The 16,740-nt window shown below is 50.0% G+C and overlaps 1 protein-coding gene across 4 annotated transcripts in view; it reads right to left on the bottom strand.

Moving 5' to 3' along the window:
- Positions 1-5,730: 5,730 nt before the first annotated feature.
- Positions 5,731-16,740, bottom strand: part of ADGRV1 (adhesion G protein-coupled receptor V1) — a 461,586-nt gene continuing 450,576 nt past the window's right edge. For all 4 annotated transcript variants that reach the window (XM_083151800.1, XM_083151798.1, XM_083151797.1 and 1 more), the window contains 4 exons: positions 14,015-14,136; positions 9,772-9,963; positions 8,308-8,461; positions 5,731-6,122 (listed from right to left, as the gene is read on the bottom strand). In XM_083151800.1, the coding sequence (XP_083007926.1) occupies positions 6,004-6,122; positions 8,308-8,461; positions 9,772-9,963; positions 14,015-14,136 (587 nt within the window). In that variant the 3' untranslated portion in view covers positions 5,731-6,003. The remainder of the gene's footprint in view (positions 6,123-8,307; positions 8,462-9,771; positions 9,964-14,014; positions 14,137-16,740) is intronic.

Consider the following 16,740-nt stretch of genomic DNA (forward strand, 5'->3'; position numbering starts at 1 on the left):
CCATCTCCCCCTACCAGCCTGGTCTGTCTTGGATCGTCGCAGGTGACACAGCACCGAATCCTCTTGGACCACTACATCGTCCACGGACAAAGGTGAAGGAGCCCGTTTTGACGGAGCCACCAGCTCTCCCACCCTGAAGGCCCCGTGATATGCCATTGCAAACGCCGTTCGGAACAAAAGGACCTCGTAGGCAGGCCAACAAATGTCCCCTAGGGCGTCCAGCAAAGCTGGTAGCAATGCCATATCAATCGGGCGTCTCCGGTCTGGGGGCGCCGGCGAGGCTCTCCGCCAGCCACGTAATGCTCTCGACACCAAAAACGACCGGGACGGGTCCGCCCTACCCTGCAAAGCAGAAAAGAAAGACACCCCCGCCAGTATCCTGCGCACTGAAGCGACAGAACGACCTAAGGAGTATAAACTCCATACGAAGGCCACCATGGCCGCATTAGGTGTCTTACCTGCTTGAGGGGCCGACAGCCGAAACTGTTCCCACTCCTGCCAACCAGCCCGATAGCACTGCAGCGTCGTGGGTGCAATAGCCCGCATGGCTAGCCCCTCCATTCCGGCCTGATCATCTGCCAAACATAAGAGGGACAACATTCACCAACGGGATCAGCATGAGGTGCCAGGGCCCTGAACTTTGCCCAGTCAGCCCTGGACAAGGCGTCCGCCACGGAGTTATCCACCCCGGGAATATGTCTTGCCACGAAGTTAATGTTTAGCAGCAAACATTTTAGCACCAGCCGCGCTAAGAGGCGAACTACTGGAAGGGAGGAGGAACCCTGGCGGTTGATAGCGTGCACTACTCCCAGGTTATCACACCAGAATATGATGCTAGCATTGCGTAGCCTGTCACCCCATATCTCCAAAGCCACCACTATGGGAAGCAGCTCGAGGAGCAACAAGTTTTTTGTGAGGCCCTCGGTGAACCACTCCGGAGGCCATGGTGCTGCGCACCATGACCCATCCAGGAAAGCTCCAAAACCCACCCCTCCCGCGGCATCAGTAAACAACTGCAGTTGGTGATTGTCGCAGGGGGGGGAAGGCCATATGAGGACCCCATTGAAATGCTCTAAGAAGGATAGCCACACTCGCAGGTCCCTTTTCAGCTCGGCTGAGAGCCGTATGAAATGCAAGGGATGCCTGACCCCAGAGACGGATCTCTCAAGTTTTCTACAGAAAACCCGCCCCATGGGAATCACCCTGCACGCAAAATGTAGCAGACCCAACAAAGACTGCATTTGGCGCAGCTGCAGCTTACCTGTGTGGAGCGCGAGGGATATTGCCGCCCTCAGACGGGCCAGCTTGTCCAGAGGCAACCTGCAGCATCCGGCAATCGTGTCGATCTCGATGCCCAAGAAGGAAAGGCAGGAAACCGGCCCCTCCGTCTTGTCAGCTGCCACCGGTACCCCTAGATACTGGAACAGGCCCTGCATGTATGCTAGCAAAGTTCCACAGCGCGATGATTCCGCGGGGCCCACACACAGGAAGTCATCCAGATAGTGGGCCACCCCGGACTCCCCTGATCCCGTAACGACGCACCAGTGCAAAAAGCTACTGAAACGTTCGAAGAAGGCGCAGGAGATCGAACAGCCCATGGGCAAGCACCTGTCCACGTAAAAACCCGTGGGGAGGCGAAAGCCCATGAACCGAAAAGACTCCGGGTGCAGGGGGAGGAGGCGAAAGGCCGACTCGATGTCAATCTTTGCCAGTAGTGCCCCTAGGCCATAACCCCGAACCATTGTTAAAGCCTGTTCGAAAGACTGGTATCGAACTCGGCACAATTCTTCGGGGATGGCGTCATTCACCGAGCTGCCCACAGGATGTGACAGGTGTTGAATGAGCCGATACTTGCCCGGGGCCTTCTTGGGAACCACTCCCACTGGTGATAAGACTAAATTGGCCACTGGGGGGAACTGGAAAGGACCTATCATCCTACCCAGTGAAACCTCCTTAGCCACCTTATCCAAAACCACCCCGGGCATCTGTATGGCAGATTTTAAATTTCGGGGTGACGAGGTCGACACCTCCCCGTCAATGGGAAGGCGAAAACCTACGTCAAATCCTGACCGCAAGAAGGAAGCCTCCTCCTTATGAGGGTATGCCGCCAGCCAGCTGGCCATGCGGTCGAGTCTAATTGGGGAAACGGCCTTAGTGAGGGTGTCCGCCTGCTGCTTGCGCGGCCGGCGGGCCTCCCTGCTTTCCTTTCTTGCATTCTTTGGCCGTGTGGGGGCCCCAACACTTAGTGCAACAGTGCTTGTATTTGCATCGCGCCCCCAGGGAACAGCCTGCCCCGTTGTAACCATAGCAGCGCCCAGCGGAGGGTCCCCCCGCCCCCCCTCCTGCGCGAAAGGGCGTCGCGGCCTTCTTTGGAGGAGGGGTGGGGGCCGCAGTCGGTGGAGCTGCGGGTTTTGGGCCCATCCAGATCTCCACATCCTTGCAGCCTAAGTTCATGATTGCTAGCCCTGACTGTTTCCTTCTGAAACTCTCGTCATAGGATCGCCATGTCGAGTCCCCATCAGTAAGGAACATAGAATGCATCATGTGTATGTAACGCATTACATTCATGTGTTCCTGGGGCCTAGTTTCCAGGTAACAGGCTGCAAACATGAAGAGACCCGCTTGCCACCTGTGGTAAGTGCAAAAAGCCTCCTCCCCAATCCCTCCTTTTCGCATAGCTGCGCGATAATCTTTTTCATCCTGTGCGGTCATCTTAAAGAAATTCACGTATTTTCCATCTCTAATACGCTCTTGCACACTGCGTCTCAGGCCTCTAAGCACAGCGGTATTCTCACACTGCACCACCTGACCTCTAGGGTATAAGGGGGACCCTGAGCTACCACTGGAACTAGAATGACGGCGACGTCGCCCGTGGCGACGCCGACGTCTCCTTGACTTTCGTCCACCCTCCTCCCCGGACGTCTCTGAGCCTGAACGTCCCGAGGATGAGGAGGAGGTGCGGGAGTCCCTACGCCTGCGCCGTTTGCTCTTTCTTTTTGACCCACCTGAAGTGCCGTCCCGAGGCACGAGGCTCATTTCCGAGGGTCCACCGTGGGCAGGGTCATCCGTGGAGGCTGGCCGGACAGCTGCAGCCGTGGATGTGGAAGCTTCAGGAGCTTGAGTGACACCTGCTCCCATCGATGCTTGGGCCGACGTGGAGGGCACGGGCAAGGGAGGCGGGGATGCCACCGGGGAAGGCGCCGCATTTAGAGGTTGCCCCAAGAAAGATGACAGCAGCGCCAGGAGCTGTCGCGCATCCTCCCCCTCCATAGGGGCACGGGGGCCCGGGGTTGCCTGGGCTACAGTTGGGACCCCACTAGTGGGAGCCACTGAGGGCCCTCCCTCTGTATGCTGTTGAGGGATTCTCCTAGCAGCCTGCAACAGGCGCCATTTTGCCAGCCGCAAAGGGGCTAACGCTGCCATCCTCCTGGTAGGGGTGGCAGTGGGGGCACTTAATGCATTAACCGCCCGTGTAGGGCGCGTGACTGAGGGCTGTCTATATCCCACCCCAGGCTGCGTTGATCTAATCGCCCGCCTGGGGACACTGGGAGCGTCCCTAGCCCTTATGCTAAGCCTACCCCTTGACTGCTGTGGTGCAGGAACGCTGGGGGCAGCAGATGCGACCAGGCCTGAATCAGGCCCCGCCTGGCGGGTGCCTGACCTGGTCGCCCTGCGAATTAATGTCCCACGCGGGCCGCGGGTCTCCTGCCCGCGCCCGCGACTATCAGCACCACGGGCGCTACCCCTGCCCGACCCCCCTGTAGCTGGAGAGGCTGCGGCGCTGCGGCCGCGGCCTCTCCTCGCGCGTGACGCGGTCGGTTGCCCGGCCGCGTCATCCACTTGCGCCCTGGCCGCGTGCACTACAGTCCCCCGGGCGTTAGCGCTGCCCGACCCCCTTGCTGCCGGAGAGGCAGCGGCGCCACGACCGCGGCCTCCCCTCGCGTGTGACGCGGCCGGCCGCCCGGCCGCGTCATCCACACGCGCCCCAGCCGGCTCATCGCGCCCACGTGCGCTAGACAACGCCGGTCCCCGCCGTGACCCCCCCCGGGTTACAGGACCCGGAGAGACCTCAGAGCCGGACCCAGCGCGACCCCTGCACGTGAGCGCAGACTCTGCCAAACGGGCAGGCAGCCTGGATACCCTGGACGGACGGGGCATAGCTGCAGCGGAGCAAGGCCTATGTAAGGTAGGAAATAGAGACAGAAGGGAAGGACAGAGTATGCTGTTGCTATAAAGAGATAGAAAGGAGAGATTAACAGCTATTAATTTTAGAGAAAAACCTGACTCAGAGGGGAAGCTGCACTGGAGGTCTTGCCTGGTCAGCAGCTTCTTGGACAGGGGCAGATCACTCTAACAGCGTGATCCTTCCTACCCTGCTTGGACCCTCCCCCCTGTCCTGATAGGCCTTATGCCCATCCTCATCAACATAGTCATGTGACCAACAGCATGGTGTACCCTAAGAGAACCCTTAGTGGTTTATGTCCCTTCAGGCTTAATCAGCCTTCTGTGTTTCTTAAAGTGTAAATTGTTACTGGCAGCAGAAGCCCTGAATATAGCACTAATGTCTGTTACCTGTCTGATTGTTTATGTCATTTGTATTAACACAGATCATAGGAGCAAGAACAAAGCTAAACAGGTGTAAAAAAAAATCACTGAGATGCAGGCTGACAGGTCTAAATGTTGGATTCTCACTGTGTAGTATTTCTACCTACAGTATGATTAGCAAAAAGCTTGTGGCACTGGAAAATTGTGTAATGTGCTATTTCAATGTATAAAAGCAAAGTCATATTCATAACTAATGGTGATATTACTAGAGATGTGTGGTTCAGAGGGGGTTAACAGTGATAACATACAGTGCAGGAGCCATACTTTCCAACCTTCCCAGATTGACCGGGAGGCTCAAGAAAATTGGTTGACACGTCCAGAATGGGGGTAGCCTCCCGGAGTCCCCCCTTGGTGGACTGACAACTCCCTGGGGGGGGGGTCACACATGATTTGGCACTTGATGTGCCAAGTTGTGTGTGTGATAAATCGCATGCGATTTATCACATGCAGTTCCCGGGGAGCTGCAGGCGGCGGACACCGGCGAGGGGACCAGGGAGTGGGGGACAGCATCGGGGGGAGATGCCCTTGACCAGAGAGCCGGGTGGAGGGAGCAGGGGGGGGTGGTGCAGGGAGCCGGGCAGGGGACGAAGTTGCTGCCGTCAACGCGCCAGCGGGAGCAGGGGGGGTGGCGCAGGGAACCAGAGTGCTGTCCCAATTCATCCGAAGAGGGTGAAATCGTGCCCAAACCACATAGTGTATGGGGGCCATAAGGCCAACTCACTCTCCTGTCTGATGTTCTTGCAGATCCAATGTTGTGTCCTCGGATGCAGCAGCACATCAGAATAGCCAGCAGCATTAGCATATTATCACACAGCTGCAGCATTAGCATATTATCACACAGCTGCAGCATTAGCATATTATCACACAGCTGCAGCATTAGCATATTATCATACAGCTGCAGCATTAGCATATTATCACACAGCAGCTGCAGCATTAGCATATTATCACACAGCTGCAGCATTAGCATATTATCACACAGCTGCTGCATACAAAGACTGTGTGATCCGCATGCATCTCTGAATCAGGACATCTACGCTTCTCACTCGCTCCTCTTGGCTAATAGAACCTTTACATACTTTGTGAATTTGCTGTGCAGCAATCATTCAGAAATAAAAAGGAATTCCATTACAAATAAACAAAATGGTTTTAATGTTTTCTACAGTAAATGGGTTAATCAAAATGTTAATTTTATCATTGTCTTATTACTAGGCCCATTTTTAGTTTTGTTTTCCAATTTCTTCAATATTCACATATTTAGTCCAATCTGCTCCTCTAAAGGGCACACACCACTGCAATGACAGCAGCTACAGTATGTGGTGACTGTTTTACACTGTGGTACTGTTTAGTGCAATCATAAGAGTATAAAAATATTGCTGTTCTGCATTAAAAAAAGATGAGTTATAAATGAGTGTCCGCTATTGGAATCCTGCGGAGTTCCACAATCTGTGAATTAGCCATGCTGCCTCCATCTTGGCTTCCGTGGCAGGATTCTGTGTCACTTATATTCAGTCCTGATCCTAAGGAGGAAAGGCAAACGAACCAATCAGTAATACAATTCTAGTAAAAATAAAGCAAATGGTAAATTCCAATATATATGGTAGAACGTCATAAAACCTGTATTTAGTTGATAGACTTATAGCAATACTCAAGTGCAATTGTGCACAATAGGATCCATTCATAGATGTGGCTGTCTTCAGGCTAAACTTTATTTACAGCACATCAAGCAAATGAGAAGTAATATGCCACATACTGTAGACATGGCTCACTTAGTGAAGCAATGTTTAAATCAGAATTAGCAGCAATGGTCCTTCCGTACAACAGAGGTAGGTGACCAGGATGCAGTGACGATCCCAGCAGATGGGATGCCGGCAGTCAGAGTACCAATACCAGCATCATGACTTGTGGTCAATGAGGAATTCCAACTGTCAGCATCCTTAACTATGCAGGGCAGGTTAGGCTTAGGCTGGGGGAAGGGTAAGGTTTAGGCACTAGCGGGGGAAGTAGGGTTAGGCTGAGTGTGGGGGGGTTAGGCTGTGGGAAGGGAGGGTAAGGCACTTATAAAGGGGTTAGGGATAGACTGTGGGGCAGGAGGGTTAGGTTTAGGCTACAGGGTAGGTAGATTAGGGTTAGGCACTAGCGGGGGAAGTAGGGTTAGGCTGAGTGTGGGGGGGTTAGGCTGTGGGAAGGGAGGGTAAGGCACTTATAAAGGGGTTAGGGATAGACTGTGGGGCAGGAGGGTTAGGTTTAGGCTACAGCGTAGGTAGATTAGGGTTAGGCACTAGCGTGGAGGTTAAGGCTTAGTGGGGGAGGGCAAAAGTTGGGATCAGAGCTGGGAGGGTTGGGGGGCATACTGTAAGTGCTATTCTTAGTAAGTGGGTCACCGTGTTTTTTTTTTTCTATTTGCATTTTGACTAAAGTCTGCATCATCTGATTGCGGGTATTATATTAATCATTCAAATAAACCCAGGGCCAGATTAAGGTTTGTGGGGGCCACGGGGATATATTATATATTATCGACCTGGTCCTCCAATTCCTTTGTTCTGCCAGCAATGTGAGGGAAATACTGGAGGTGAGTAAAATGGTGTGGTATATTAGGTCAACGCTGGAAAAATGTTGACATGAGTTCTTCACTTTTTTTAACGCCCATGAGTATGAAAAAGTGCCATAAAACCCCCCAAAAAATGAATGTCGACCTTTTCACGTGTCCACTATAGCCATGGTCGCCCTATTGAATGTTGAACTAGACTCGCCCGATACCGAGTAAAAAATAGGAGGCAAAGTAGGATGCCAGCCGAACTTTGAGGCAGTCATATATATTGCATTACTTCCAGCCCCTAAGGTAAAACGTATCATGTATCTATTTGTCTATGTATCCTTTGTCCTCACGATTTGACAATAGATAAACTATTCATAAAAGATCCTAATTTTATAGTGACTATTAGCTGAATACCGAACATATAAACCCTTTGATGTATTTGTGCAGCAAATAATTGAACCTCCATTGTTTGCCACCACGTTCTGCAGCAGGTGCTTTGTGTAATAAAGTTGTGCGTCATGCTTGCTGTGGCTGTTGATTATTGAAGAAGAATCTATCAGCTCTTATATGCAGTACGGTCGCATTCAGCCTGATAATGGACACTACATTTTCTGTCGCTCGAGTGGCAGGCAGAATGAGCGCATAGAAATGACATTTGTGCTTAACCTCTTACCTGACTACAGCCTGCAGTATATTTTGTTTTACCGAACATGCTCAATGATAGCCATTGTTTTTGTTTAGTGCAGCTGGGTACCGTATACAGTACATGGAAATATTACTTATTATATTGTGTGCACTAAAACAAAGGAATACATGAATAATAAAGAGCAGGGATGGATTGGGACTCTATAACAGACCTGGGATTGTAGTCGCACATGCATTAAGGGCTCACGGGGGAATGTTTTAGTGCCACACCCCAGTGTCTCTATATGCTGGGTGGCCGAGCAGAGTGTCCGGAGGCTTGGTTCTCAGCAAACCCGTCTTCATGTGCTCCAAGTTCCAGATGGCCAGTCCAACCCGGCTAAAGGGGATAGGCGCAGATTTATGGTGTGTATGGGGAAATATGTAATATTGGTGTCCACACGGTGCTGGCATTCTGATGGAACTTAGCGGATAGCACCAAGAGTAGTCTATATATGAACTGTATATGAAGCCATGCAACCTACCAGCTTTTAAAACAAATATTAAGTCATCAAATTCTTGTAATTCTTCATCAGCAACCAGCGATCCGTTACTGTACCCTCCAGAGGGAGTGTAGGCTGCGCCATTCTGAGGACTTTGCTTTTCTTGGCTGCCTGACCTCTCCCATTCCGATGATATCTGAAATCAACATTAAGAACAGAGTTGATCTACTAAAGTAACACCACTACAATTGAACCATTAATCCTCAGCACATACACCAAGAATAGACTTTTCCAGGGTACCAGGCGGCCGCTGGCACCATTTTCCAGCAATATTTTTGGAAAGATGGTGCTGGAACAGTAGCTACAAAGACTCTGGTACTGTTCCAGATATGTTGAGTCTCCTACTCTGCAGCAAAGCATATTTACCTCCTCCATTGCACTGATCAGGTTCTGAGAGGCACTAAGTGAAGCATATTACCTCCTCCATTCATAGGTGCCGATTCTGTGGGTGCTCAAGGGCCTGAGCACCCATGGAAATTGATGAGCACCCACGGGCCCGAGTCCCGCTGTTCCGCCACCATATTCACTTGCTAATTTGCGGCTGCAGCACCCACATCGCCAGACCCGCCACCTGGGAAACAGTATTCCGGGAAGAGTGTATTCTGTACGTGGAGTACCTGCACTGTGGGGGAAATTTATGTACCTGCACTGTGGGGGCATTTACAGTATGTATGTAGAACTCTGTTGACTTAATTTGAATATTGGAGACAACTGTGCTCCATAATATAAATTGGTATTATTTTGTGGCCACACCCCTTTCCCATGAAGCCACTCCTCTATATTTTTGGCTTGAGCACCCACCAGCAAAAACATAAATCGGCACCTATGCCCTCATTGCACTGATGAGGTTCTGAGTGTAGCTAAGCAAAGCGTATTACCTCCTCCATTGCACTGATCAGGTTCTGAGCAGAGCAAAGTGAGTATATTACCTCCTCCATTGCACTGATCAGGTTCTGAGCAGAGCTAAGCGAAATGTGTTACCTCCTCCATTGCACTGATCAGGTTCTGAGCAGAGCAAAGCGAGCATATTACCTCCTCCATTGCACTGATCAGGTTCTGAGCAGAGCTAAGCGAAATGTGTTACCTCCTCCATTGCACTGATCAGGTTCTGAGAGGCACTAAGCGAAGCATATTACCTCCTCCATTGCACTGATCAGGTTCTGAGCAGAGCTAAGCGAAGCGTATTACCTCCTCCATTGCACTGATCAGGTTAAGAGCAGAGCTAAGCGAGCATACTGTATTACCTCCTCCATTGCACTGATCAGGTTCTGAACGGAGCGAAGTGAGCATATTACCTCCTCCATTGCACTGATCAGGTTCTGAACGGAGCGAAGTGAGCATATTACCTCCTCCATTGCACTGATCAGGTTCTGAGCAGAGCTAAGTGAGCATATTACCTCCATTGCACTGATCAGGTTCTGAGTGGAGCTAAGCGGAGCATATTACCTCCTCCATTGCACTGATCAGGTTCTGTGTGGACTTGCTGATCTCTGTCCCGGTGGGTGGCATCCCACTGCTAGGTGTAAAGAAAGCTGAGGCTGGGCTTCTATGTCCATCCATCTCTATGCTGTAACTGGCTTTAACTGGGCAGCAGAGTTGGTTGTGCATAATGAAGTAGACCACAAAGGCATAAAGACCCTAAAACAACAGAAAATTATTATGAAATATTGTAGTTAAATTCACATTACACACTACTGCAATAGCAAATCACACCCTACACAAGTAATTCATACACCAACTAATGACGTTTTAATTTAGTAGTATGTTCACCTACAGTTTACCTAATGTACTGTGTAGAATATTCACCAAAGCCCAGGTGTGAATTGGGCCACCAGAAGAACAAGTAAGTCCTGCAGGCTGATTAATGCATCTGCTAGGCGGTTGCTGCACTTCTGGGGTTTGCGTCCTTAGACATACCACTCAGATCTCGCATATGCAGACAGGAGGTGTCTATCTCCAACAGACGCTACCTGAGCATTTGAACTTCAATTATATAGAATTGTACAGCTGCATACTTCCCAACCAACCAAATCAGGACCTGCTGTGCCTCAGGTGTGGCCGGTCCGAAATGGGAACGTGGCTATGAGGATGTGCCTTGTGTAACGGAGGTGCAGCCTAGTGCCGTAACTTCCATTTTTTGTATCATTTTTGGGGGTGTGCCCAGCACTCTCCTAGCAACTGGGCAGCCCCAGGCCCCCTCCCTGCCCTCCACCCCTCTTCCCTACACTGAAGAGATGCCATTGGCTATGGGTTATGTTATTGGCAGCATTACTGGTATTGGGGCAGTGAGGGTACCACCCCCTATGGCTCTGTGCTATGGGTGTGGCACTACTCGCGTACAGCTAGTTACGGTCTTGGTTAAAAGTATCCCCATTTTCTTTTAGAGAATGAGACGTCTACTTAATCTGTACAATGATCAAAGGACCCTGCTGCAGGCCTATGCCAATATACAACAGACTAAATGTTCCTTTGGTATTGTCCTAGCTTGATCAAATATAGAAAAGCTCAGTTTCTATTAGTGTTTAAAAGGTTTTTATAAAGAGGATAATAAAGATAAGAGTAGATAGCTATGACTAGTTTCATCAGATATCCTTTGCTGACTCATTATGTAAAGTAAGAAGTGATTTAAGCAATATCAATTATTACAATCCTTTTCATCATATGGTACCACAAGGGTACTGCAATGCTGTACACTAGGGTTGGCCATCGGTGCCTTTGCCATCAATGGTTGCCATTGATGGCAAAAGTGCAACTGGCCATCGATAGTGTAAAACTGTTCAATGGGTGACCATCGATAGTTTTATATATCAATGGTCCTCTATTATGTTTGAGTGACTGGCCTGTGGGCCAATTAAAACATGTGGGCGGGGCTTCGCAGGTGTCCCGCCACTTTGAAAAAAACCCGCAAAACATTGGTTTTGCTGTGCCATCGATGTAGGGAAACTATCTGGTTCTCCCCCATCGATGGCAAAAGTATTCAACATCAGCCATAAACCATCAATGATTTTGATTAATCGATGATCGATGACCATCCCTACTGTACACAGGAGCCGGGGTGGCTGACTGCCCCATGCCGGGCACTGGATATCTCAACTATCGCAGGGACCCAGTGGACACGGTGGCCGGGCCCGAGGAGGGTAACTATAATGCACAACACACACACACATTTCCCCCACTATCCACGTCATATCTCCACTATCCACGTCATACCCCCAGTATCCACGTCGGCGTGTAGTCGACTTTATAAAGTGTGGCGAGCGTAGCGAGCCACCGAGCCCGAAGCGTGGCGAGTGGACGCGTATCTGCGTCCCCTTGCGGGGCACACTGCACTCGCCACACTTTATAAAATCAGCTCCACGCTGACGTGGATACTGGGGGTATGACGTGGATAGTGGGGATATTGACCATTGTGTAGTTTCAGGGCTCCAGAAGCACTTATGTAGTTTATGTAGGCAGCATAGTGCTGTATTGGTATTCTCAATACAGCACTATGTAAACTACGTAACTGCCGCCATGAAACTAAACAAGTACCGAGCATGCAAAAGTAGGAAAGTACTCTAATGTGTATGCAGCCACTGGCATTATGTCTAGCTCTGAATTAGACCCTCAAAATCTTCTTAATCCCATCAATAGCATGAGTGCTGAAATAGAACTGTGGCCTCGCTGATTTGCATTATTACGTAAAGTCTGCCAGGCCATAATATAACTGTAAAATCTGCATAACCCTTCTTACTGTAGCAGTGATACAGATTATGTGCTGTAAAGTGACAATACACAGCCATTCAATCTCACAAGGGACTTCCCAGAAATCTATATTTGCATTTACTGTAATTCTGTAGGACTGGATAAGATGTTATCTCCAGGTACTCTCCAAAACTGAAATGTTATCATTTGTTTGGACTTTAGCAGAGCTAAATATGGAATCACTAGCATTAACGTTGTAATGAAATACACGTTTCTGAGAAGCCAAGAACTTTCCTCCCAGGCAAAGTAAGGGAACTGGAAATAACTTTTTTTGGAGTGTGAACCATAAACCACTCAGTGCTGCATACAGGAGAGCTAGTAACTATCTATTACTGACATTTAGGAATATATGAAGGCTTGCTACAAAATAATTACAATCACTATTATAGCGTTATACAATGGCTTCTGACCGAGAGTGTGCACATTTGTATGCCTAAGGTAGATAAATGATATTGTAAAATGTAACAGGCAATGAATAACCATACAATGGTGATATGTGTATGTAATAACAGCAGCCTATAGCATACACAAGTGCAGTGATGTTATGCACAGGTTGCATGTGTTAGGGTACCATACCTCCCAACTTTTTATATTGAAGAATAGGGAGAGTGCCCGAAAAGGGGGTGTGGTGTATGTAAACGAGGGTGTGGCTTATGCAAATGTGACTACGCCCTGTTTTCGGGCCACTGCGCTGCTGAATAGACACTGTGCGCATGCGCACAGCGTCTATTCTGTCAGATTTGGGGGGGCTCCCAACTGCCCCCTCCCCCCGCAGCGGGACACTGCTGGCCGCGGGAGGGACGTGGGAACGTTCCCAAAAACCGGGATGTTCCCGCGTTTAGCGGGACAGGTGGGAGGTATGGGGTACACAAGATAGAGCTAGGAAAGCTGCAGTGACCATTACATATAAGTGATAAACAGAATGGTGGTTATTTATTGGTCCATCACAGGCAGGGCCACAGACATGGGGGGCTATGGGGACAACTGTCCCGGGCCCAGCCACTCTGACAGAGGGTAGGGCCCGGGCAGCTCTATCCCCGCATGGATACCAGCAACCCCTGTCATAAGCAGCTGCAATCCCCCTGTCATAAGCAGCTGCAATCCCACGCAGGCCGCTGCTGATCTGTAATAGTGACAGCTTCCTCCTGCCCACTGCCAATCAAACAGGCAGTGGGCAGCAGGAAAGATGGGAGCCCCCGCCGTGTCACACGGTGATGTAATGACGCCGCGCCATTTGGAGGAAGAGGAGCCGGCAGAAGACTGAACAAAGAGCAGCTTGTGGCCGCCCGCCCCTCGCTTGTGTGTGTGCGCAGGCTGAAGCAGCAACCCTGCATATAACTAATAGTGCTTCACCCTCACATAATAAAAACATGGCATCAGATCCAGGGTGAAGCACTGATAGTTATAGGCAGGCTTGCTGCTTCAGCCTGCGCACACTTGTAACAACAGGGAGAGGGGATTGAGGACCTGCCTATTTTAAGTCCTGGGCCCCACAATTTCTGATGGCGGTCCTGATCACAGATACATGTAGGCTAGACAAAAAAAAAGCAATTTCCCCAAACACACTGCAATGCACCAGCAACAGGAACGTACATCCTACATAATTATAGTAATGCAGACGTCTCATTCACATATATCGGAGTGGACCAACATGTTGGAAATACTTCATTTGCAGATTATGACAAAGCAATTATCGGGATTGGACACTCTGATCATCGATGTCTGCCGATCTGCAATTCTTAACCAGCAGATCGGATCGGCAGCACCAGAACTGGAATTCAGCCAATAGATGCATGGGACCCGTTAGTTGTCTTAATGTACGTGTCCCATCTATTGTGTGTGCAGTATACATCGGGTAATTGGAGCATTTGATGACTTTTTAGGGCTTTTAGGGTATTTTTAGAAGATGCTATAAAATGAAATAAGGACAATAAAACAATATTACCTGTAGGCTGTTGAAAATAATGAAGAGAACCAACATCCAGAGGTATCTGTAAGCCACGTGTAATCCACCCCAAAGCCATGTCATCGATATAAGAGCAAAGAGGTACAAGATCAAGGGTATCTCTGCAAGCCAGAAAGACAGATATATTCACTAACAGGCAGCACGTTCTATTACTAATAAGTCCCGATCCTCATCAATGCACATACTGGAGCTGTTAGGGGTGTTGGCATTGGCAAGTGCATACATACTTGTCGTCGCTAGGCACAATGAATGATATAGTGCACAGGTCCTCAAACTCGGTCCTCAGGACCCCGCACAGGGCATGTTTTACAGGTCTCCTCACAGAATCTAGTAAATGAATTAGTTCCACCTCTGGATCATTTAAAATGTGTCAGTCAGTAATGAGTGCACCTGTGCACCTGCCGGGTGTCCTGGAAAACGTGAACTGTGTTAGGTCCTGAGGACCGAGTTTGTAAACCACTAATATAGTGTGTTCACACTAGATGATATGCACAAAAGTGTTGTCAACAATGGTCGTTACAGAGCATAACGCTCACTATATCATCTAGAGCAGGCATGTCCAACCTGCGGCCCTCCAGATGTTGTGAAACTACACATCCCAGCATGCCTTGCCATAGTATTGCTATTGGGGAATGCTAAAACTATTGCAAGGCAAGCTGGGATGTGTAGTTTCACAACATCTGGAGGGCCGCAGGTTGGACATGCCTGTTCTAGAGTGTACGTACAATAGGGCTTTTGAAAGACCCAACATAAGCTCAATTTCCTTGTCATGCAAGTAGACATTGTACATTCGAACACAGGATGTACATGGGATCCATATGATAGGTCAACCATGTCTTGGTTGACAGTCAATAGGTCGACATGTGCTAGGTCATCATTGACAAAAGGTGCCCTAGGTCAACATTGACAAAAGGTCAACACCATCAACAGGCCGATGTGGCAATGGTCTACACCATTGGTGGCTCCTACCTTAGTGTAGGAGAGGGGCTGCTGCTGGCTGTGATGCAACCCCCCGCTCCACTGGTGCTGCCGCTGGATCCCACCGATGCCGCCCACGCTGGTCCCTGCCGGTCCCCACCGTGTTTGTGGGTCCGGAGCATGTGCAGTATCGTCCTCAGTATTGCTCATGCGCTGGCCCCCAGCTGCTGTGGGCTGCTTCGGCAGCAGCCCATACATACTTGCCTACCCTCCCGCTTTTAGCGGGAGGCTCCCGGATTTTACAGGAGCCTCCCGCTGCCCCGCAAACCGGCTCTATCCTCCCGGTTTTTGGGACCCCCTCCCTAGAGAGACAGACTGCGCATGCGCGCATCACAGCCGGCCACCGCGAGTAACGGTGGCCGAGCTGAGAGGTAGTCAGTCTAGTGCTGCTGATCACCGGGAGTAGGAGAGAGTGAGACTGACAGCAGCCAGGGCTCTGCACGGCTGAGGCTGGCCCCGCCCACCACACTCAGAGCAGCAGCAGCAGCCAGGCTCCGTGTATCAGGGGCACATGCCCTGCTCCTGCCTCTTCCTTCCTGCTTCTATGTCTGCCTACGGAGAGCTCAGCTGCCTGCTCCACTACACTGCCGGGTCCCTGCACTTCCACAGGAGGGAGAACACAGGCAGGTGAGAGCTGTATCTCCTGGGGCAAAGGGTGGGCTGTATAAAAGGTGTGTGTGTTATTTAGGAGTTGGCTGTGTGTTTTAATGGCTTTAATATGATTTGGGGGGGAGGGGGGGTGTATAATGTATTACTGTGTAATGGTGTGGTGTGTGTGTGTGTGTAATGTAATAGCAGTGTGTGTGTGTGTGTGTGTGTGTGTACTGGCTGTAATATGGCGTGCTGTGTATAATTTAATATAATGGTGTGTGTGTGTGTGTACTGGTTGTAATATGTGTGTGTATGGGGGAGCTGTGCGTAACGCAGGGCTAGACAAACCCCGGTGCCAAGTCTCAATGGTGACCAGACCCTGCTGGTGACCAGATTTGCCAGGCATCTGATCACGCTGTGAGTGGTGGTTTGTGTTAATGCAACAGCCAGGCAGAGTGGGGGACAATCCCCCTGATTCCACCTGGCTCCGGCTGTGTCAGATCAAGTCCGCAGTGTGGAGATGGCTTGCGACCAATCGGAGCTCGCACTTCGGGAGCCAAGCAGGAGCAACAGTGGTGGCTCCTGACTGGCTGTCGGACCACAAGCTCCAATTGGCCCTAAAGTTTTGACATAATCACGATGCGGACCTGATCTAATACAGCCGGAGCCAGGTGGATTGTCCCCTACTCTGCCCAGCTTTTGTCATATAATAGGCATTGCGGTGTAATTTTTTGCGCGCCTTCGGCGCGCACTATCACGGTCTTTTACTTGTTTAGTTCCCACACTTTCATCCTGGCTCATACATTTTTAAACATTTGCCAAGCCCTGGTGTAATGTAATAGCGTGTATGTACTGGGTGTAATATGGGGGAATGTGTGTAATGTAATATAGTGGTGTGTACTGACTGCAATATGAGGGGAGGGTTGTGGGGTAGATGTGTGTAATGCATACTTATATATGTATAGGCAGCAAAAGAGGCAGAAGTTGTCTTTCACATGTTTAGTGCAGTGTGACAAGGAAGCAACATTCGTAACTGAATCAGGCCCAAAGTGGTCCAGAGTTTTCTTCTGCCACTGCACAAAAACCCCATAGTGGCCATAGGTGCGCCCATAGGTGAAGTTAGACATGCCCACTGG

This window comes from Crinia signifera, chromosome 1, assembly GCF_055691185.1.
Source record: "Crinia signifera chromosome 1, ASM5569118v1, whole genome shotgun sequence".
Taxonomy (NCBI): Eukaryota; Metazoa; Chordata; class Amphibia; order Anura; family Myobatrachidae; genus Crinia; species Crinia signifera.